The sequence below is a fragment of the Mytilus edulis genome, chromosome 14 (genome assembly GCF_963676685.1).
Source record: "Mytilus edulis chromosome 14, xbMytEdul2.2, whole genome shotgun sequence".
In the NCBI taxonomy this organism is placed as follows: domain Eukaryota; kingdom Metazoa; phylum Mollusca; class Bivalvia; order Mytilida; family Mytilidae; genus Mytilus; species Mytilus edulis.
In genome coordinates, this window is record NC_092357.1 from 2,270,986 (window position 1) to 2,296,738 (window position 25,753).

Below are 25,753 nucleotides of genomic sequence, written 5' to 3' on the forward strand. Positions count from 1 at the left end.
AATTCAGAAGACCTAAAAACATCCGTGACAAATTAGTGACTTCTGTATTAGCAAAGCAGCCTACTCCATCGCCCGGTTGCCACAAACAATGTGGTCGAAGGAATTGTGTGTGTTGTAAAGTTGCCAATACAAGCAGTTTTTTCATCACCTCTGTTACTTAACAAAATTATACCATCTACTCTAATTCCAACTGTAAAACGGAGAACTCAATTTATATATCAACATGTGACACTTGTGGCATGCAGTATGTGGGAGAAATAATGAACACATTTAATATTCGGCTCAATAACCATCTTTCATCGTACAAAACCAACAAAAACTGTCCTCTCACAAGACATCTTCGTTCAACGAAACATCGTTTGATAATGTTACTTTCCAAATTATAGAAGTCAACACCGAGTGGGACACCACGGCGAGAAGGAGAAGAGAACACTTTTGGATCCACCAACTCCACACTTTAGAACCTGATGGTCTTAACGAAAAAGACGAGAAAAGATACAGGAAAGATAAAGAATAATTTAAAACAAAGCATCGTCCTTTTTATCCCGTAATATTGGTCAATGGACGTTGCTTACATCAACTACCAATTATGTATTTTTAAGACAGCTAAATCCAAGTGCAACATATACATTCAGCTGCAAAATTTTCCTATTTTCAAGGCAGCTAAATTAAAATGCAACATAGACATTGAGCTGCTAAATTTTCTTATTTTCAAGGCAGCTAAGTGCAACATATACGTTGAGCTGCAAAAGTTTGTCTAGCAATGGGTGGGGGATACAAAAAATGATTTAACAAGAATCATGTACATCCCATATCAATTTGGTCTTTTTAAATTTCTTAGATATGTATTTTTTCAATCATTTATCATATTTATAACAAAAAAGTTGAAATAATATGCATTTTGTTCTTAAAACTGAGAAAAATCACAAAAATACAAATTTGACAGCATGGTAAATTTTACACAAAAAAGCATCAAAATATGATAAAACTTTCTTATATTAACACATACCTATAGTTTTTTTAAGTAAAATTTATTCAGATAGGTCCACTTCATCTTTATAGAAAGTATAAAAAAAAGTTTAATTGTGGAACTGTGATTTTTTTCACGATAATAGCCCAAAAATAGGTAAAAATCGATGAAAAATGGGGAAATCATCAAAATTGGGCTTTTTCAAAAGGCTGTATCAAAAAAAGAAGTGCACCACCATATGATTTTTTCTTCACCAATTATTTTGTTACCATCTTATAAACCCAGAAATCAGGTTAAGCAAAAAAGTTTAATTCTAGAAATTTTTGGCTCCTCAGAGGTGTACATCCTTAAGAATCGAATTTCGGATGCTTGTATCATGACTTACACAATTTAGGAACCACTTTTTTTTTATTTTGAGAAGTGCTGCATACAAAAAAAATGTAGGTGGCAAAGTATAGTTAAGCAAGATAAACACATTGTGATAACAATAGGCATTGATTAATTGAGAAAATAAGAATGGAAAAAAAAAATTTGTATAAGAGACAACAACCCGACGAAGAGCAAACAACAACAGAAGGGGCTAGTTAAGTGATGCTGGATGCCATACTATACTCTAAAATATATGAACTAAAATTAAAATTCACATAAGGCTTAAACATGTTAAGGTGGCTCGGGCCTACTCGAAGTTTCTGTCAGAAGTGCCATATTTTTTATTATTTTAATCTTTACAGACAGTGAGTCAAATTGATTAAAAAAAAGTAGGGGGTCCCAGACCATTTAAGCTCAAAATTTTACTTTTCAACAGGTATGCAAAATGGACCTTTTTTTCAATGAAAAAAGAGTTGTTGACATATTTTTATCGGAATGTCGAAAAACTGTGTGTGATACTTGGTCCAAAACAATAATATATAAAGCTGAAATATAGCTTAAAAAAATAAGCAAAATAAAAGATATAGATCACCAAATAAGAAGGAAACAACAATTGTCTTTAAACCCAAAATGTTGACGGCAAAATGGTGATCTTGGGTGAAATGTCATTTTGAGCCTTCACAGATACACATTATAAGAACAATATTTTTTAGTGACAAAAATACATTATTTAACATTTTTAATTAATCAAAATATTCAAAAATAATAGTGAATTTACGACAATAACTTTCTGAACATGAGTTTGCAATACGTTGTTATAGTGTTTATCATAGGTATCGATGTTATCATAGTTGTACTCGATTAATTAAATGACCCAAAGTTCATATGTAAGCGTTATAAATTTGAAATACAGAACTAGAATGGACATCTTAATTCTTTCATGGAATTTTGACCTCGTTTGGCATACCCTTCAATAAAATCTTAATAGCTCCGTGTTTTTCTTGCTTTTGTTGCCATGTAAACTATGATACTTGTCACATTAGATATTGATAGATAAACTCCTATTTACATGATTTATGCAGATGCAAATTTTGATTTGCTATATAACATATTTATCCATACCTTGTCCTGTAAATTAACATCAATACCATTACCAATAAGCAAATTGAGCATTTCTGTGTTGCCTTTACTTGTTGCAAGATGCAGTGCAGTTGAACCATCCTTGACATAAAAGAATGTTACATTCGTAAATAATATATGAAAAAGCTACAACATTAATAGTAAATTGGTTTAGTGTTGCAGTTCTCATCCTCAAATCAGTATTGTTTTACAAAGTTAAATAAGAAAAACTTTGAAATTGACGAATATAACCACTTACTTTCTTTTAATCTGCACAATGCAATTTCAAATTTTTGCCGAATTTCAGAAAATTTTGAACAATTACCTTTTTTTAACAAACAAAAAAAAACAAAAACACACCCAATTTATTTCTTGGTAAAAGAGTGATATATGAAGATCATTTTGTTGAACATGTCAGACCTAATCAACCCGACTGTTTAGTGCTTTAAATGTCTATAATTTATGTATATATCCTTTTAACAAAAAGCATTGATCTCCCTGTACTTTAGTGACCAGTTTAGAAAATAAATCAAGTACATGTATGGCCAATTTTTAAACAATGAAGACAAACTTACATTATTTTATAACTAGCTAGGGATTACAAAAGATGTATATAATAAAAGAAAGTACAAAAAGGAACAAAACCTTTAATCATATGAAACAATTACAACAAACCATTGAACATTACTGAATGATATATCTGATAATCAACATGTTCGAATAATGCTGAACGCAAGCCTAAAATGTTTGGTTTTATTGTTAAATGAGATTCGACTTCAGGGTACAAAAGTTCAGGAAGACAACAAGACAAGTAGATCTGAATTCTTTTTAAACCTTTACTCGGTACTTTAAAAACACTATTTGTGCACGAAACACATAATCCATTTTTTGGATTTGGTTGATTTCTAATAAATATAAAATGACGTGGTATCAGTGCTAATGAGACAACCCTCCACTGATTAACAAAAATGTCTTCATCATATTAAAATAAAGAACAAATCTTCCAGTCATCGTTAAATATATAAGAAGGACATAACCCGTATCATGCCAACTACTGGTCTTGGAATAAGTTAGTTTATTTACAATAGAACGACCATATCAATAATTCAATATTAATTCTTAAATATGTACTCTTTAAAGACCTGACGTAAAGATATCATAGTAACTATATCTCTTATTAATAGATCTAATCGTAACTAAATCCCTTATTAATAAGTCTGTTTGTTAAATATAAAAAAAAGAAGATGTGATATGATTGCAAATTAGATAACTGTCCACAACAGACCAACTTGACAAAGACGTTAACAATTATAGGTCACCGTACGACCTTCAACAATGAACAAAGCCCATACCGCATAGTCAGCTATAAAAGGCCCCGATAAAACAATGTAAAACTATTAAAACGAAAAAAATAACGGCCTTATATATAAAAAAAAAAAAAATGAACGAAAAACAAATATGTAACACATAAACAAACGACAACCACTGAATTACAGGCTCCTGACTTGGGACAGGCACATACATAGATAATGTGGCGGGGTTAAACATGTAAGCGGGATTCCAACCCTCCCCCTAACCTAGGACAGTGGTATAAAAGTACAACATAAGAACGAACTATCAAAATCAGTTGAAAAAGGCTTAACTCATCAGATGGACGTGGCCGTGTACTTATATATCCCGAAATAAAAAGACACAATGAACAGATCTGAGAGTACTCGCAGTTATCTGACAGCTACTTCAAAGCCACTAACAACTAATAAACAAATCATGCTTCTAAGACTAAACTATCAATCCTTACAAATCCAACATCCAATGGATTTAGTGTAAAGACGTCATAAACAGCCAGAGAAAAACATGACCTTGTGCAATGCCAAGTTACAGGTATCGAAAGATTGTAGATTCATGAATATTTATAATATGTATATAACATACTTGTTATATTAAGTTAGCTTTTCATTTACTGATACCACAATCAATATAAATACAATAAAAACAATATTCAATGATCTAATTACAGTGTTGAATAGGTAACCTTTTAGAATAAGTTTATTTAAAGGAGCGACAAGTTTACATGGATCATTTCTAAATTTCCTGGCACGGTTAACAATATTTCCGTAAAAATGAGGATGTGCTATCCCGTTTGAAATAAGTATTCTACAGGTACATCCAAACTTCAAAACCAAATCTTTATATCTATGGAAAAATTCAGTAACGGTTTTAGGTAATTTATGGTAACGATATCCCTGGTTTAATAATTTACCAGTAATACATAGATTGCATTCGTTAGAATCAAAAACGTCACAACTGCATAGCGAACGAACTGTGAAAAATAAACACCGTAAGATGGTGCCAAACGAACATCACCATCTAAAAATGCAAAATTAACAATAGGAATCGAAAAATCGTCTCTTTTGTCATACATTTTAGTTTGGAGTTTCCGTTTAAAACCGAAATATCTAAATCCAGAAAAGGACAGTTATTACCGAATAATTTTGATTTATTAAAAGTAAGTTCCTTGGGGTAAATTTTAGCAGTATATTGAGAAAATTCTTGATTATTTAACGAAAACATATCATCAAGATAACGGTAAGTGTTGTTGAATTAACTCCATTACCAACAAGTTCAGTTCAGTTCGTGTGGTATTTTATTTTTTTGATTACTCTAAGTAAATTCGGTTCAACGTAATGCTTCCTGCCATTTGCATTTTTGTTGTGACTATACGTCGTAAAACGACATGAAAATTAGCATAGCGGAACGAAACATACACTTGATCTGTAACTCATCATGGTAGTCTCACATATAAAAAAAAAACACGAAATCTGAAGGCGTATAGAAAAAAATCCGTAAGATTGTGATTTTTATCAATTTTCAACGTTTAAAAACCTTTATTTTCAGCAAAACGTAGCGGAGAGGAACACAACTTAAACTCGACCTGTAACTTATCATGGTCAACTTACATTCCGAAAATCAGCCCAATATCTGAGGGCGTTTTGAAAAAGTCCGTGTACTGTGATTTTCAACAATTTTTCAAAGTTCAAAGTCCGTAATTTCGGCAAAAACTAGCAGAGTGGAACGAAACTTTACCATGATTTGTATTTTATTATTGTTAACACACATATTAAAACTCAGCTCATTATTTGAAGGCGTTTAGAAAACAAGTCTGTACAATGGTTTGTTGTGGAATGAAGGAATGACGGAATTACCGACAAGGGTAAAACTATATCACCCCGACAACTGATAGAATGACTGAATGGCGAAATGACGGAATGACGAAGGTGAAACTATATGGACCCTACAACTTAGTTGCGAGGCCATAAACAAAGCGAAAAATTATGGAAACATTGGTAGAAGACGGAGGCAAAATATAGCAGGCATTTAAAACTATGTTAGAACATTCTGTTAGTATCTGGAACATACAAAACCATAAATGCTAGACTAATACGACTTCCCCGGATGGTGACAACCATGATACAGAAAATAATGAAGTCGATGATGTTTTCTAGATTTTTCTCCCGCAAGAACACTCAGACATAACTTTTAACAAACATGGATGCTCACAATATAGCTCGATTACTTTTGTCAAAGTATATATGTTGCAGTTAATAAGTAGTAAGAAAATAAAGATCTCTCAGTCAATATAAAAAGGGGGAAGTCAATTCAATTTGAAGAAATCAAACGTTATACTATGTTAACAAACATTGTTATTTGTCGTTGCATATATAAACACATAGTACATAGTGTTGTGTCGGTTTTGTTGATCATTTACTAACCTTGTCCTGTGCATTTAGATCAATACCAGCATCAATAAGCAACATGGTGATTTCCGTGTTTCTTTGTCGTGCAGCAAAGTGAAGTACAGTTTTACCATCCTATACAGTATGACATACAATAGTCTTAACATATCATTTAATCATAACGATAGCAGATTATGTCAAATAAGAGAATAAAACAACACCGTGTCAATAAAATGTTATCCGTATTTGGTACAACTTTTTTGAATTTTGGATCCTCAATGCTCTTCAACTTTGTAATTGTTTGGCTTTATAAATATTTTGACATTAGCGTCACTGATGAGACTTTTATAGACTAAACGCGCTTCTGGCGTACTAAATTATAATCCTGGTACCTTTGATAAATATTATTAAAAAAATAAACTGCAAAAAGCTTATTATCATTTACACGAATGTGTATGTGTTTGTGTATTATTTTAGTTAACGATTAACGTGCAGTGAAAATTAATTAGGTTAAGGGCGGTGATATTGTCGCCGTCATATGGTTCAAATTGGGTACAAAAAGATGTTCGATCAACGTTGACTATCGAAACATAACCAACGGCAAGATCAAATACTGGAAGTCATCTCCACCAATCAACGTCTTCCCTAATATGCAAAGCATATACGAATTTTTCACGTTTAAATTGCATTATTTGTAAGATTTAACACTAGAATTGTTATAACATTGTGTTTTTTCGATATATAGTGACCTCAACATTTGAAACATTTTAAAGTCAACAACATTTTCCATGGTTCTCCATTCTGCAGTGCTTGTTATGGAAGATATCAATTTGTCACTTATCACTTATGTTGCAACCTTAAATGATATTTTACTAAAGAGTAACCAAACACACTGCATCAAGTGTTGTCTAGTTTGAAATCATATATGATGCAGTGCATTTAGTTTTTGTCATTGCAGATACGATTGCAAGTTTAACTTATGACCCACTGACCTGATTCTGTATATTGAGATCAATACCACCATCAATCAGCAACTTGACCATTTCTGTGTTTTTTTCTAATACAGCAAAGTGCAGAGCAGTGTTACCATACTGGATAGAAAAAAAAACATAATTGTAATTTTAACAAGATATAAAATAAAAAAAGGAAACAACTTATAACATTTAAGGAAGTGAAACATCATAGACTCGGACTAAGCGTAAAGTCAAACTGGTACCCGATATATCATATTGTTGTCGTTATCTTTAAGTGCAGTATTAAAAAGGGAGATTTGGTTAAATTGTCATTTATTATCAATCGTACGATCTTCAGCGTCACTGATGAGTCTTATGTAGACGAAACGCGCGCCTTGCGTACTAAATTATAATCCTGGTACATTTGATAACTATTTACACCACTGGGTCGATGCTAGGTCGACGTTTCGTCCCCGATGGTATCACCAGCCCAGTAGTCAACACTTCGGTGTTGACATGAATATCAATATTGTGGACTTTTTTTTTTATAAATTTCCGGTTTACAAAACTTTTGATTTTTCGAAAAACTAAGGATTGTCTTATCCCAGGCATAGATTACCTTAGTCGTATTTGGTACAACTTTTTGGAATTTTTGATGTTCAATGCTTTTCAACTTTGTGCTTTTTCGGCTTTATAAATATTTTGATATGAGCGTCACTGATGAGTCTTATGTAGACGAAACGCGCGTCTAGCGTACCAAGTTCTGGTATCCTTGATAACTACTTTAACAATGAGAACAAACCATAAAGAATGTGGTGGGGTTAATCATTTTAGTAAGTGCTCAACCAGGGTCAGTAGTTTGTAACTTCAATAGTTACTACTTTACTTATGGGTATCCACACATACAATAGCAAGCATAATTTGTTTACTTTGACATGCACATATGATGCAGTATATTTGGTTTTTGTTATTGCAGATAAAGCAATATGATTATAAGTTTTACTTATAACCAATTGACCTGTCCCTATATATTGAGAACGAACAGCATCGACATATTGTATGGTGCATGGATGCAATTTGACTTGATGAAGATACATAAACAATATATTGTTTAGGGAACAACTAAAACCTGACTCAAGTGCGGTATCTTTTCGCTGTGTTAAAAACTGATTGGTGACATTGATGTTGTTAGTTTACAGAACAGTTTTAAAAGGAGATTTGGTTTGATTGCAAACGAGACAACTATCAACCTACGTTCATATGAAGTAAATGGAAACATTTATAAGCAACCGTACGGTTACAAAAAAGAGAACAAAGAATAAAAAAATGTGGCATGGTTAAATATGTTTAAACATGCGCTCAACCCTCCCATAACCTGGGACAGTGATGCAATCTCTATAATAGTAATAAAACTACATAGTGTTATCCATTGTTTTGTTTTTTTTCAAAACCATTAGCTTGGTTTATATATTGAAAGGCACTCTTTATTTGTTTGATGCATATGCTTTCATGATTATAAAGATACTGTTATACATATAAGACGATGTGGTATGAGTGCCAATGAGACAACTCTCCATCCAACCCTAGGACAAAAACATCATTATTATCAAGAATAATACGCAGATTTGCAAACAGTAAATTTTATCAAATGAATATATCATAGATATACATGATTTAATTGAAATGATGACTACCTTTAGATAAACTCATCATAGATTGCTCCTTGTTGAAGGCCGTACATTGACCTATAATGGTTTACTTTGAAAAAAAATGTTATTTGGATTGAGAGTTGTCTCATTGCCACTCATATCACATCTTCTTCTATCTAATTAAAACAAATGCTAAAAAGTCGGACGATATATATAACTATTTCTTTTAGAACAACATCACTTGACAACGGCTACAGCCCGGCTGAAATGTTGATCAGGCGAAAACTAAACACATAGGTTCCAATCTGACAATGATAAAGTTAGTAGGAAGTTGTGACACTTTTCAATTCTCACTGAAAAGCCTGATACTAAATTGTTAAACATAAATTTAAAACAATTCCTAATGAATTACAATAGTAAACTGAAAGATAACACAGCAGATGAATCTTATAAATCTAAGTGAGGGAGAACATCAAAACCTCCAGACGGCCAGGTTAAATTTATAAACACAGATCAACTGCCCCATTCATGGTAACATTTATCAGTTCTTATATCAGTAATTTCACACAACCTGAAGACGATATTATAAGTCAATGAACTACATCTAACTCTAAAGTCTTCGAAAATACCAGGGTGCATATGTTGACTATTAAGTTGCAATTCTTATTAGATGCTTACGTTACTATATATTTCTTCTTTATTTGAAAACTGTTTATAATCACTTTTGGTTGTTAATTTTATTTTGTTATAACGTATACGGGGAGGTTGATTTTAAGGGAAATAATTATGTGCAGTTCAATATTCTTTTCAAAACAAGCAGAAACATAGTTACGACATTTTACATATAGTCCAGCTGATTCGTGCATTTTTTCAAAAGAATAGTGGGTTTGATGATAAAAGCATGAAACTTTGCACAATGGTAGATCTATATATTGTAGTCAATTTAAGCTACAATATGGCGACCGTTTTCAACATGGCTGCCAATCAGTCAAAATATCAGTTACCAGTTTTAAATTACAGCAAAAAATATTCAAATCTAATATTTTTAAAGCATAACAAATGTGATTTAATGTTTACAGTAGGTCATGGCGGAATTTAAAACTTTACAAAAAAAAGGCAAACATTTCAAAATGGCTGCCAAAAATGTAAAAACATTATTTAACTTAAACATGGCTCTGTTGATATTCATTTCATTCTTCGAATTGCTATTTGCAGTTGATACTACGTTCTAAGGATTGTGTTTTGATATTTTAATCAAATAACCATAAATGGAAACATTCGAACGTTTTCATGACGCCTTTATGATTTGTTTGACTGTGTACCATCTAAATCACAAATGATGATTTGGTACGATTGCTTATGAGACTAATCTCAACAAGAGGCCAAATGTCACAAAAATAACAGCTATAAGTCACCAGACAACCTTCAACTATGAGTAAAGTCCATACCACATGTTCTACCTCTCCTTGTCGGATTCATAGTACACGGTTTTACAGATATGGCAAACCTGATTTTATTTGAAACCTTAACATTTGGTCTAATATAAGATAACAATATTAAAAAAGATATTGGTATACTTAAAGAAGATGGGGTGTCTAAATTATAATCCATAGAATCTTTTAATAATTTGCCAAATGTAGTTCATATCCTGCTTGTTTAAAAACATTAATAAAAAAATGGGTCACCGGACTTATTTTCACACTACAGGTTGTGTAAAATTGTCAAGATTTTGTATAGATTATGCATGGAAAACCCATTTTTTTCGCCATAAAACGCAAACCACACCATAGAACTTTGAGATAAAATATGAGAAGATAGCTCCAATATTATACTTTTAGATAAGAAAAAGCAAAAATGGGGTCACCGGACTCGTTTTCTTGCTACATGTAAAAATGGGTAAATGCCTAACACATTCTATCGTAAAAGTAACACTATTTGAATTATCTGCCCTTGCATTTGAGTTGCCTCCCCTTATTTGACAAAGTTGGATAAAAATGAACCAAACATAATAATTCTTATTTTTGTAAAATGCAATCATAAATATGATCAAACATGGCATTTTCTATATAATAATGAAAATTCTTACACACGAATTACCTTATACTATAAAAATTTGCACATTTCATCAAAGATCTAGACCTTGTTTTCTAGTATTTCAAAATCCAAATGGAGGAAGACACCCTATCTACCTTAACATATACCAATATGTTTCTAATTTGATTATACTGAATATGCATGACTCATCAAGCTTTTTAACCAATAACACCTGCTGTCCCTCCTTGAACACCTTAGATCATCCCCTTGTTTTATGAGAGGGTTCATGTTGCTCATGGTGTCTTCCTCATCTTCTTTAACATTTAAACAACAACATATTTTAACAGCAGTTTTAAAAATGTGTGCCAAGTTTAACCCATTTAGTTTTTGCACAACTATTCACCACATTTGAAAAAGAAATGTACATAAAATCATAATCCTCCCACATTTTTATCTACCGCTAGAGTATCTTTCAACCATATTGTATGAGCTCATTCAAAATGCTAGTACCTTTGTGATTAGTATCGAATAGGGTATATATCCACTTCCTATGTATGTGCTGTATTTGTACGGTATTATTAATAACATTCAACACCATAGCCAGGCCTTCTTATTTTACAAGTGTTTAATTATATTCATTGCTTGATCTACATATACCATTTGCAAGTCACGTTTACAACACTAGAACTGTATAGTTAATGGCATATCAAATACTATAGCACTCATACATTATGATAAACCACAGAATAAGCAGCATAATAACACCTTTATACATTAGAAGGGACCTTATCTTAATCTTCTAACATACAAATGTGTACTTCATTCATTAATGTTACAAATCAGTAGAGGTAACGTGGACTCAATTCATGCTAATTAATTCTTTCTTTGAATGTAACATAGTTTACCACTGCCTCAGTTAAAATTATTTTAGGATCTTTGTCTCAAAATGCGAAGTAAACATGCTATAACTTCATGGATATATTTTGTTCATGATTCATGAGAGCCTTTGAAAAGAATCTGCTGTTCACGAAAAACTATGTTCAATTACAGCTTTCTAACCAATCACATACTAAGCTTCTCAATGATGACATACTAAATATATATCTAAAGCAAAATGTTCACAATGTTCCACTGGTCCAATTTGGCATCAGCACTAACAAAGGAAGATTGATCACAATTAATAATTGATACATGTCAAGGAAAACAATTGACACATTGCTGGATTGTATTTAGAGAATGTCGATTCGTAGTGACATATTTGACCTCTTACTGAAACATTATTCAATGCGGATGGCCATTTGTCTTGTAGGCTTAAATGCGTGGAATGATGTCAAGACATACTTAATATTTTCATTGTCATCTGCTTCAACCCATCTTTGTTATCATTTTGTTGACTAGATGTAAGTATGAATCGCATTGTTATATTTGGTTAGTGCTAGGATAATTCTTAATCTATACAAATATTTCTTGTTAATATGTCATAGCATTAGTACAATCAGTTGTGCTGGCACCTTATATTTTGGTCAAAGTATCAGAGAATATAAGAGAAATACAAACATTTTGAACCATTTGGTAAAGACGAGTTATTCATTTTCGACAGAAAAAAATGCTGAAATAAGGCAATGTTAGTCCTACGTGTGTGTACCGATTCTCTAGCTGTAGTTGTTGGTAATTATGTCCATGGCTGGTGTTGTAAAAACACCAGAATTCGAGACAGGTTTTACATAGTAAATATTGAATAGATGGAATCTTCTAGTTCAGTAACTTAGTTGGATCAAACTAGTTCATAAACGACATCATGACTACATCATGTCTGTGTGAAATATCTGTATTTGCAGCTTATTCATGTTTCTTAGTCATACAAATACGTTGTAGTTGCCCTGTTTAATTGCATCAACAAAATAATATTTGACTAGATGAAGTAACTGCATTGCCTGTGGTTATGCCAAGCACCATATAACTTCAATTATGTTAAGATTATTACGTACTATGTCATCTTTCACCTAATCATAAAGGAGATGTTTGAGACGAGAAGTTTTTATTCTAGTTTAGATATTTAAAAACACGCCAGTGTCTACACGTCATTCCTGTTGTAGGCTACATTTCTTCAAGAAGGGTATCACAGTAAATTTTTTCGCAAATATTTTAATGTTGAGAGAGCCAATGTTGCTTTGCTTAAGTATAATATGTATAAATATGTGGCATGTAGCGACCTACGTCGTAGCCATATAGCTACCCAGCGTGCAATGCTCTGACGTTTTGTAAATAAAATGTATTCATTGAATTATTTTTAAAAGTATCGACAAAATTGATACTAAAATGTATTCCTGTAGTTTTTTTGCTCACTCTATGCAACCGTGTTTTCTGTTATTCTATGTAAACCATATCATATGTTGTGTTAAATTACCAAAATAGTGCAATTTCAGTAGTTTCGAGTACTTATACCAGTATGCTTTCATATAATTTTGATTTGGTTTAAATTTTCAGTACATGTAAGTTGAATATTGTTGATGTTTTATGTTTTTGTCGTATAATATTATCTCATCACTTTTAAATTGTCGTTGACTGTAAGCTTCACCAGTAGAATTGTTACAATTTGCACTTGTGTTTTCTCGATATATTGTGACCACAACCTTAGGGAATTTTGTTTTAGTCAGCAAACGTCTCCAGTGTTCTGCATTTTACAGTGTTTGTTATGGAAGACTCTAATTTGTCACTTTTCACTAATTTTGCAACCTTACTTTAGTAAAGAGTATCCACGCACACAATAGAAAGCTAATTGCGTCTAGTTTGACATCACGTATGATGCAGTAAATGAATGTTTTGGTATTGCCGATAATTCAATATGATTGTAAGTTTAACTGATAATTCACTGACCTCATTCTTTATATTGAGATCAATGCCACCATCAATCAGCAACTTGACGATTTCTGTGTTTTTGTGATTTACAGCAGAGTGAAGTGCAGTGTTACCAAACTGGAAAGAAAAACAAAATACAGAAAGCTAACTTTGTCTAGCTTAACATCACATATGATGCAGGTTTTTGTTATTGTAGATAATTTAATATAAATGTAAGTTTAACTTATAATCCATTGACCTTTTCTGGTATATTGACATGAATGCCACCATAAATCATCAACTTGATGATTTCTGTGTTTGTGTACATTACAGCAAAGTGAAGTGCAGTGTCACCACTTAGGATAAATAAACATAATTAGAATTTTAACATGATATGAAATAAAACAACTTATAACATTAAAGGAAGTAAAACTCAACATAGACTCGCACTTAGCGTAAAGTCAAACTGGTACCTGATATATTACATTGTTGTCGTTATCTTGAAGTGCAGTTTTAAAACGGAGATTTGGAAGATGTGGTATGATTGCCAATGAGACAATTCTCCACAATAGACCAACATGACACAGAAATTAACAACTTAGGTTACCGTATAGAAATACCTTGCAGTATATAGGCATATTTGTTTTCTATTCATTATTTTGTATATAAGTTATGCGGTTTGTTTTCTTATTTGAATTGTTTTAAATTGTTCATTTATCATTTCATATATTACCTTATATGCAGAATAGCTTTATTCATTCTTGAAGGCTGTTTTGGAGACCTATAGTTATTTCAGTGTTATTTTGTCTCTTGTAGAGTGTCTCATTTACAATAATATCACATCCTTTTATTCAATATTTCAATTTATACATTTAATAATCATTCCAATATACCAAATCAAGTAGACCTATTAGTTACACTATGTATCATAAAAAAATGGCTTTCCTAGTGCATGTACATGTACTTTTAGTATTAAAAAAACACAAACTTTCAAAACTTGACTTTGACAATAATATCCATAATCAGGTAACTTCAACCTTGATCACTTATCACTGAATTTGAAATTAGGTTGAGATTTTTGTTGCAATCTGTATCAATCTAAGTGATATCTAATTTTACAAAACAATATTCATCTGATTTTATGATCAGTAATATGGATCTTTATGATACTGTAAATTCAGAAATTATTGTGATGTTTAAATTAATGCAAATAATGCGAAAGGGTTTTTATCTCAATGATAAGAACTCGTATTCTGATAACTGAATATTAAAGATCTTTATGCAGAATTTTTGATTATTACAATAATTGAACTAAACATTTAGTCCTTTCGTAAAAAATTGTAATAATTTCAGAATTTACTATTATAGGTAAATATGTTATCAGTTATATGTAGCGTGGTTAGTGAGACACAAGATGTTTTGTTTGGTTGCTGTCTCATTGAACAAAACTAGTTTATTTCTCATTATGTCCAGAACATATAACTTTTGAAATATAAACAGAATAGCATATGGATGGACAACAAATGCCAAATGATGTAAAATAATTCAAGTGACCATTTAGGTTAGAGGTTAAAGATGAAACAAAGCATGTGCATTTACCACAACTGCCACTTGGTATTATGATTTCCAATATTTCCAAATATCATTAGCTACCTTCTGTATTAAAGACAACTGCATATCATGAATCATGTTTTCAGAAAAAATCACTACAGGCAGCTAAGCAAAATAATTAAATTAAAACAGCTCTTTAAAAATAAAATTGAAACATTTTTGATTTGTATTCCTCATATCATATGAGATCAAATTAAGGTAGCACAATACAAAGATTTTTTCACTGCCAATCAGACAACTTTAAACTGATGTAATTCATTCCATCCTTCTTTATATTTTATAAATGAGGTACCAAAAAAAAAGAAGAAAGATTAATCTTTCAAATTGTGATAATTTCATAATGACATAATTATTACATAATTAATTATTATGTAATTAGTTGCTACATTGTGATGTCCACACTTGAATACATTTAGCGTCTTTGTTCTTCATAGCATCTCAAAATATTTCATAGAATCTTGTACAACACAGCTTGACCTCCAAAACCGTGTCTCAGATTTCCAAAAACATCAAAAGAACAAATTTTATACCCAATTGAATTTAGTGGTCTCTTATGAATTGATGTTGCAAACTTCATTGGAGATTTATGAGAGAATGAAATACAATAGGAAAAATCTGAGACACGGTTTTGGAGGTCAAACTGTGTTGTGCAAGAATCTATAAAAATTTTTGGGATGCTATGAATAACAAAGAAGCTAAATTCATTCAAGTATTGACATCACAATATAGCAACTAATTACATAAGAATTAATTATGTAATAATTATGTCATAATGAAATTATCACAATTTGAAAGATTAATCCTTCTTCTTTCTTTTAGTACCTCATTTATCAATTTTAAAGAAAGATGAGTGGAATTACATCAGTTTAAAGATGTCTGATTGGGGATGAAAAATCTTTGTATTGTGCTACCTTAATAAGACATTTATTAACATTGTTAATTTCAATATAATAGTAAATGTTGAAATTAACATGTACAATCCTTAGCTGATCAGTTCCATATATATATTTTCATTACTTCATTATTTCTATATATTAATATGCTTCTTCAGTGGGGTTTTTACAAGACTCAATAATCTATTCATCATTGGGACAGGCAGATAAAGTAGGTCATTTATGATCTTGTATTTTTTTATTGATTTTGCCAGCAGTAAAGAATACAGTTCCAAACTATAATTGATCTTTGGCTTCTTGAGAGCATCGATTCTGACAACACATTGCATATAGACACCAAGTGTAGATTGATTCTCATATGGATTATGACAGTGCATGCAATTTGATTATTCTATACATGTTGATGTAGTTCCAAATATTGTTTATCTTGGCTTCTAATGTTGTTCGCACTGGTTTTTTTTAATAACGAAATATAAGTTTTGATCGAGGACAATATCGTTCATGATTCTTCTAAATACTCTTGTTTATATTACGGCTTACTTATGTACAATTTTGAAATCAAAAATGTAAGACTGCAACAACACTATCTACACACTTTAGACAAAGAGCAATGATTTTTTTATTATTCAGGAAAACATTTATTGTTATAAAATATTATTATTTTCTTCCCCCGGGCGCTTTTTTTTCTATCTCGGGCGGTTTTTCTTTTCTCCGGGTACTTTTCAGTAGGACCGTGTGTACAGACTTATCTGTGCGATTGGGTAATTTTAAATGTGTTGAGATATACAAAAATTTTAATTCATTTTGCATATCTGAAAGATATAATCGTTTCGGGTGAAGATCTGGATTTAAAATATTTTTTCGTCCTATGCTTCAACAGATATTTTTTTCAGCAATTTGGGAATTTTATTTTAGACAAAAACTATATGTTAATGTATATCATTTACTTACTATGCTCTGTGCATTTAGAAAAATACCAGCATCAATAAGCAACATGGTGATTTCCGTGTTTCTTTCTCGTGCAGCATAGTGAAGTGCAGTTTTACCATTCTATAAATAATGACATACAATAGTTTTAACATATCATTGAATGATAACGATAGCAGATTACGTCAAATAAGAGAATGAAACAACACCGTGTCAATAAAATGTCATTAACAAAATAAACTGCAAAAGCTTATTATCATTTAAATGAATGTGTATGCGTTTGTGTATTATTTTAGTTAACGATTAACGTGCAGTGAAAATTAACTATGTTAAGGGCGGTGCTATTGTCGCCGTCATCTTGTTCACATTGGTTACGAAAAGATGTTCGGTCAACGTTGACTTTCGAAACATAACCAACGGCAAGATTAACTACTGGAAGTCATCTCGACCAATCAACGTATTCCCTAATATACAAAGCCTATACGAATTTTTCACATTTAAATTGCATTATTTGTAAGCTTTAGTACTAGTATTGTTATAATATTGTGTGTTTTATTCGATACATAGTGACCTCAACATTTGGAACATTTTAAAGTCAACCACATTTTCCATGGATCTCCATACTGCAGTGCTTGTTATGGAAGATATCAATTTTCACTTATCACTCATGTTGCAGCCTTAAATGATACTTTAATTAAGAGTAACCAAACACACTGCATCAAGTGAAATCATATATGATGCAGTACATTTAGTTTTTTTTTCAAAAAAAAAGGACGTAAAACAACATAGACTGGCACTTAGCGTAAAGTCAAACTGGTACCCGATATATTACATTGTTGTCGTTATCTTTAAGTGCAGTATTAAAAAGTAAAATCACAAAAATACTGAACTTAGAGGAAAATCAATTCGGAAAGTCCATAATCACATGGCAAAATCAAATAACAAAACGCATCAAAACGAACGGATAAGAACTGTCATATTTCTGACTTGGTACAGGCATTTTGGTTAGATTGTCATTTATAACCAATCGAAAGACCTTCAGCGTCACTGATGAGTGTAATGTAGACGGCACGCGCGTCTGGGGAACTAAATTATAAACCTGGTACCTTTGATAACTATTAAAACCACTGGGTCGATGCCAGGTCGACGTTTCGTCCCCGAGAGTATCACCAGCCCAGTAGTCAACATTTCGGTGTTGACATAAATATCAATAATATGGACATTTTTTTTATAAATTTCCTGTTTACAAAAGTTTGGATTTTTCGAAAAACTAAGGATTTTCCTATCCCAGGCATAGATTACCGTAGTCGTATTTGGCGTAACTTTTTGGAATTTTTTATCCTCAATGCTCTTCAACTTTGTACTTTTTCGGCTTTATAGATATTTGATATGAGCGTCACTGATGAGCCTTATGTAGACGAAACGCACGTCTGGCGTACTATGTTCTGGTACCCTTGATAACTACTTTAACAATAAGAACAAACCATAAAGAATGTGGTGGGATTAATCAAACAATTAGACAAAATTTCTTTTCTCCGGGCGCTTTTAGTAGGACCGTGTGTACAGACTTACCTGTGCGGTTTTGGTATTTTTAAATGTTTTTAGATATATGAAAGTGTTAATTTAATTTGCATATCTGAAAGATATAATCGTTTTTAGTGAAGATCAGGATTTCAAATATTTTTTCGTCCTATGCTTCAACAGATATTTTTTCATTAATTTGGGAATTGGATTTTTTTTTTATTAAAAAGAAATATACCATACCCCTCCTGCCTTTTGAAGTTCAATGATCATTCCTTAAACATTTTCCATCTGCACTTAGTTTTTTTAATTTTAGACAAAAACTATATGTTAATGTAGCCTAGGACATGCACGAACTATTTGTCACTGGACGTTTCGCAACCAACAACCAAAGAGAATAAAGAATAAAAATTGTGGCATGGTTAAATACGTTTAAACTGCGCTCAACCCTCCCTTAACCTGGGACAGTGGTGTAATTCCTATAATCGTAATTTAACTACATAGTGTTTTCCATTGGTTTTTTTTCAAAACCAGTAGCTTGTTTTATATATTGAAAGGCACTCTTTATTTGTTTGATGCATATGCTTTCATGATTATAAAGATACTGTCATACATATAATACGATATGGTATGAGTGTCAATGAGACAACTCTCCATCTAACCCTGGGACAAAAACATCATTATTATTAAGAAAAATACACAGATCTGCAAACAGTAAATTTTATAAAATGACTATACAATAGATATACATGATTAAACTGAAATGATGACTAGCTTTATATAAACTCATCATAGATTGCTCCGTGTTGAAGGCCGAACATTGACCTATAATGGTTTACTTTAAAAAAAATTGTCATTTGGATGGAGAGTTGTCTCATTGGCACTCATATCACATCTTCCTCTACCTAATTAAAACAAATGCTAAAAAGTCGGACGACAAATATAACTATTTCTTTTAGAACAACATCGCTTGACAACGGCTATAGCCCGGTTGGAATTTTGATAAGGCGAAAACACATAGGTCCCAATCTGAAAATGATGAAGTTGGTAGGAAGTGGTGACACTTTTCAATTCTCACTGAAAACCCTGCTACTAAATTGTTAAATATCATTTTAAAACAATTCCTAATGAATTACAATAGTAAACTGAAAGATAACACAGCAGATGAATCTGATAAATCTAAGTGAGGGAGAACATCAAAACCTCCAGACGGCCAGGTTAAATTTATAAACACAGATCAACTGCCCCATTCATGGTAACATTTATCAGTTCTTATATCAGTAATATCACACAACCTGAAGACGGTATTATAAGTCAATGAATTACATGTAACTCTAAAGTCTTGGAAAACACCAGGGTGCATCTGTTGACTATTAAGTTGCAATTCTGACTAGATGCTTACGTTACTATATAGTTCTTCTTTTTTTGAAAACTGTTTATGATCACTTTTGGTTGTTAATTTTATTTTGTTATAAGGGGAGGTTGATTTTAAGGGAAATAATTATGCACAGTTCAATATTCTTTTCAAAACAAGCAGAAACATAGTAACGACATTTTACATATAGTCCAGCTGATTAGTGCATTTTTTCAAAAGAATGTTTGGTTTGATGATAAAAGCATGAAACTTTGCACAATGGTAGAACTATATATGGTAGTCAATTTAAACTATGGACCCACCCGGAATAATCCAATATGGCGGTCTTTTCTAGATGGCTGCCAATCAGTCTAAATATCAGTTACAAGTTTTAAATTACAGTAAATAATATTCAAATCTAATATTTTTAAAGCATAACAAATGTGATTCAATGTTTAAAGTAAGTCATGTCGGAATTCAAAACTTTACAAAAAAAAAAAACAAGGCGGACATTTAAAAATGGGCGCCAAAATGGTAAAACATAAATAAACTAAAACATGGCTCTGTTGATATTCATTTCATTCTTCGAATTGTTATTTGCAGTTGATACTACGTTCTAAGTATTGTGTTATTGTCGCCGTCATCTTGTTCAGATTGGTTACGAAATGATGTTCGGTCAACGTTGACTATCGAAACATAACCAACGGCAAGATCAACTACTGGAAGTCATCTCGACCATTCAACGTACTCCTTAATATGCAAAGCATATACGAATTTTTCACATTAAAATTGCGTTATTTGTGTGCTTTAGTACTAGAATTGTTATGATATTGTGTTTTTTTGATATATAGTGACCTCAACATTAGGAACATTTTAAAGTCAACAACATTTTCCATGGTTCTTCATTCTGCAGTGCTTGTTATGGAAGATATCAATTTGTCACTTATAACTTATGTTGCAATCTTAAATGATACTTTTCTAAGGAGTAATTAAACACACTGCATCAAGTGTTGTCTAGTTTGAAATCATATATGATGCAGTACATTTAGTTTTTGTCATTGCAGATAATTCAATACGTTTACAAGTTTAACTAATGATCAACTGACCTGATTCTGTATATTGAGATCAATGCCACCATCAATCAGCAACTTGATTATTTCTGTGTTTTCCTGATATACAGCAAAGTGAAGTGCAGTATCACCACTCTGGATAGAAAAAAAAACATAATGATAATGTTAATATGATATGAAATAAAACAGAAAACAACTTATAACATTAAAGGAAGTAAAACAACATAGACTCGCACTTAGCGTAAAGTCAAACTGGTACCCGATATATTACATTGTTGTCGTTATCTTGAAGTGCAGTATTAAAAAGGAGATTTGGTTAGATTGTCGTTTATAACCAATCGTACAACCTTCAGCGTCACTGATGAGTCTAATGTAGACGAAAAGCGCGTCTGGCGTACTAAATTATAATCCTGGTACCTTTGATAACTATTTACACCACTGGGTCGATGCCAGGTCGACGTTTTGTCCCCGAGGATATCATGAGCCCAGTAGTACAAAACTTTGGGATTTTTCGAAAACTAAGAATTTTCTTATCCCAGGCATAGATTACCGTAGTCGTATTTGGCAAAACTTTTTGGAATTTTTTATCCTCAATGCTCTTCAACTTTGTATTTTTCGGCTTTATAAATATTTTGATGTGAGCGTCACTGATGAGTCTAATATAGACGAAACGCGCGTCTGGCGTACTAAGTTCTGGTACCCTTGATAACTATGTTAACAATAAGAACAAACCATAAAGAATGTGGTGGGATTAATCATTTTAGTAAGCGCTCAACCAGGGTCAGTGGTTTGTAACTTCAATTGTTACTACTTTACTAATGAGTATCCACACATATAATAGCGAGTGTAATTGTTTACTTTGACATGCACATATGATGCAGTTTATTTGGTTTTTGTTATTGCAGATGAAGCAATATGATTATAAGTTTTGATTTTAACCTATTGACCTGTCCCTATATATTAGGAACGAAAACAGCATTGACATATTTTATGGTTCACGAATGCGTTTTGACTTAATGAAGATGCATAAACAATATATTGTTTAGGGGACAACTGAAACCTGACTCAAGTGCGGTATTTTTTCGCTGTGTTAAAAACTGATTGGTGACATTGATGTTTTTAGTTTGTAGAACAGTTTTAAAACGAGATTTGGTTTGATTGCTAACGAGACAACTATCAACCTACATTCATATGAAGTAAATGGAAATATTTATAAGCAACCGTACGGTTACAAAAAAGAGAACAAAGAATAAAAAGTGTGACATAGTTAAATATGTTTAAACATGCGCTCAATCCTCCCTTAACCTGTGACAGTGGTGTAACAGTACACAATAAGAACAGACCATACAATTCAGTTGAAAAAGGCTAACATGATGAGATCGATACAAACAGAAAAACATCAAACAAAAAGATAGACCAGACGTGCAGGAGTATTTATCCTGATGACAGAGCAACTAATTTGCAGCAAACGTGTTACGCCTCAAAAGTTAACTGGCGCCAATAGTTGAAGCTATAATCCCTATAATCGTAACTAAACTACATAGTGTTATCCATTGTTTTTTTTCAAAACTATTTGCTTGGTTTATATATTGAAAGGCACTCTTAATGTGTTTGATGCATATGACTTCATGGAGATGCTTTTTTTATAAATATTAGATTTAGCTTTTCCCGTTTGAATGGTTTTACACTTGTAATTTTGGGGGCCTTTATAGCTTGTTGTTCGGTGTGAGCCAAGGCTCCGTGTTGAAGGCCGTACATTGACCTATAATGTTTTACTTTTATAAATTGGTATTTGGATGGAGAGTTGTCTCATTGGCACTCATATCACATCTTCCTCTACCTAATTAAAAAAATGCTAAAAAATCGGACGACAAATATAACCATTTCTTTTAGAACAACATTGCTTGACAATGGCTACAGCCCGGCTGAAATTTGATAAGGCGAAAACTAAACACACAGGTCCCAATCTGACAATGATGAAGTTAGTAGGAAGTTGTGACACTTTTCAATTCTCACTGAAAAGCCTGATACTAAATTGTTAAACATCATTTTAAAACAATTCCTAATGAATTACAATAGTAAACTGAAAGATAACACAGCAGATAAATCTGATAAATCTAAGTGAGGGAGAACAACAAAACCTCCAGACAGCATGGTTAAATGTATAAACACAGATCAACTGCCCCATTCAAGATAACATTTGTCAGTTCATATATCTGTAATTTCACACAACCTGAAGACAGTATTATAAGTCAATGAACTACATGTAACGCTAAAGTCTTGGCAAACACCAGGGTGCATCTGTTGACTATTAAGTTGCAATTCTTAGTAGATGCTTACGTTACTATATAGTTCTTCTTTATTTGAAAACTGTTTAAGATCACTTTTGGTTGTTAATTTTACTTTGTTATAGGGGAGGTTGATTTTAAGGGAAATAATTATGTACAGTTCAATATTCTTTTCAAAACAAACAGAAACATAGTTACGACATTTTACATGCGACGTCAAATAGGTAGTGGAAAGTAAAATCACAAAAATACTGAAGCGAAACACATGATTACGCGTAATGTTCCGCAATTCTAAACATGGCACCAATGTTAGGTTTTCAGTTCTATAATTCGCATTGCTTTACGGTTACGTTGATTCTAAAGGAAACACATATTTCAATGTTATATTCAAATAAAAGCATATTTACAATATTCTACATATCAATACGTGACGTCACATATATTTACGCAGTATGTTTCTGTAATCTTCGACATGTGAGCTCAAACTTTACAGTGAACATGTATATAGCTATATTGGATCATTGGCGGATCCAGGGGGGTCCGGGGGTTGGAATCCCCCTTTTTGGTTGATCAATGCATATGCATGGAAGCATATAGCTGGAGCCCCCTCCCCTTCACTCTGGGTTGGGACCCCCTTTTTTTAAAATGGCTGGATCCGCCCCTGTGGATTAAAAGTCATAACCAGTATCATGTATAAACATATCAAAGAAATGTATTTTGGACTCGCCAGTATAACATTTGTTTTCACATGTGTATTGCTTGAAGATTTATCAGCTATTATCTTGCCTAATAATTTTTAGTTTCCCTTTGTCCGGTCCTATGTTTGTCATTAAACTAGTAAACTTTAAAGTTGTTTGACCATCTGAAGTCCGTCTACAGGTGAGGGCTTTTTCGCAGTGTTGAAGACCCACCCTTTGGTGCCCTTCAGTTTTGGTTTTTTTACTCTTGGGGCGAGTTGTTGTCTCTTTGACACATTCCTCAATTCAGTCTCTATTTTACATTGACTTATACATCGACAAAAAAAGCTTAGCAAAAGAGTTCTGTGCAGGCCATCGCACTTCAGCGTTACAATCATCGCACTTTGGCGTAGCTATCAACAAGATAGCGTCACAATGACACCATCGCACTTCGGCGTGATCATAAAAACACTTAAGGTGGATCGGCCCTTTAACAGTGCGCATATTTTAACGCATGTTTCTTACGTCGAGTGCCTTGGAAACGGTCGCTTTTCGGGATCTTCTCAAAAATAGCGATACGATGTAAACAAGCGATGCAAAACGTTCTACAACATAGAAAATACATACGGTCAGAAATATACACTGCTTTCTTCATTTTTTACATAAAAGTTTAAACCTACACAATTTTAAAAGCATAACATTTTAAAAAGGAAAATATAAGTACTGACATGAACGACGTCGACGGTATCGGATGCGTTCGCTTCCAAACACACATTCTCATCATACACGTTCGCCCCTCTAGTCTGTTCGCACTCTATTTTCATTAAACTACCGGCATAATGATGTCTTTAAGATTTATATATGATAAAATTCTCCCTCGCCATGCTCGTCCGAATTTAAAACATTTTTTTACTAAATCATTGGTATAATAAATAAAACAAAAATCTAGATATAGGTTTACTTGCTTGCAGTAACTTCGATAATTTCTACACCGTCTGTCGATAATTCGGTACTAACACCACTAGATTCTGTCGGATCTCTAACATCTAGGTCTGGATCGGAGTTTGACATAACGTTGTCAGAAAGTAAATGCAAACATTCGTGATTACTGTGAACACTTTCGATGAAATGACACCCACAACTAATAAATAGTAAAACTATAACACAGGGGAAACCCCGCGTCTCGACGAAAAGAAATTAAAAAAATATCTTGCCAATGACGCAATGTTTACCCGTAAACATATGATACGGATTATCGATATAAACAACTGCATGTTTACAGTAATCGTACGGCTTTCAAATACTAATAAAACCCGTATAGTAGGCTTTAAAGGCACCGGGGTTTATTTTAAAGCTATCTTTTAGCGTTTAATTACATTTTGTTACTGTTATATTAATTACTTTTTTTACTTGAAAGATCTACATTTCTAAGTTTTGTTAGGATTTTATTCCCGAGAATGTGAAAAAAATAAAAATATTTAGAATTACAGGACTTCAAAAAAAGACAGTCAATTTGTAAATTAAGAATAAGCACTCACTCTTTAAAAATTGAGACAGACAGATATTCCAAAAAACATATAGAAAGATCTGAGCGTCTATGTTCTACTTGCTCACTTGGTAAAATTGAAGATGAGCTTCATTTTTTATTAGAATGCTCTCTTTATGATATTCAAAGGGACGATTTTTTCCAAGACATTTCTAACAATTGTTATAATTTTATAATTTTAAATAAATCTTCTAAATTTG

General features: G+C 32.2%; 1 protein-coding gene across 1 annotated transcript in view; it reads right to left on the bottom strand.

Moving 5' to 3' along the window:
- The window catches only part of LOC139503373 (uncharacterized), a 56,307-nt gene extending 31,229 nt beyond the window's left edge, over positions 1 to 25,078 (bottom strand). Inside the window, exons 1-6 of the mRNA XM_071293142.1 lie at positions 25,025 to 25,078; positions 21,079 to 21,177; positions 17,122 to 17,220; positions 13,706 to 13,804; positions 7,185 to 7,283; positions 6,229 to 6,327 (exon numbers count right to left, since the gene is read on the bottom strand). Coding sequence (XP_071149243.1) covers positions 6,229 to 6,327; positions 7,185 to 7,283; positions 13,706 to 13,804; positions 17,122 to 17,220; positions 21,079 to 21,177; positions 25,025 to 25,078 — 549 coding nt within the window. The remainder of the gene's footprint in view (positions 1 to 6,228; positions 6,328 to 7,184; positions 7,284 to 13,705; positions 13,805 to 17,121; positions 17,221 to 21,078; positions 21,178 to 25,024) is intronic.
- Positions 25,079 to 25,753: the final 675 nt, after the last annotated feature.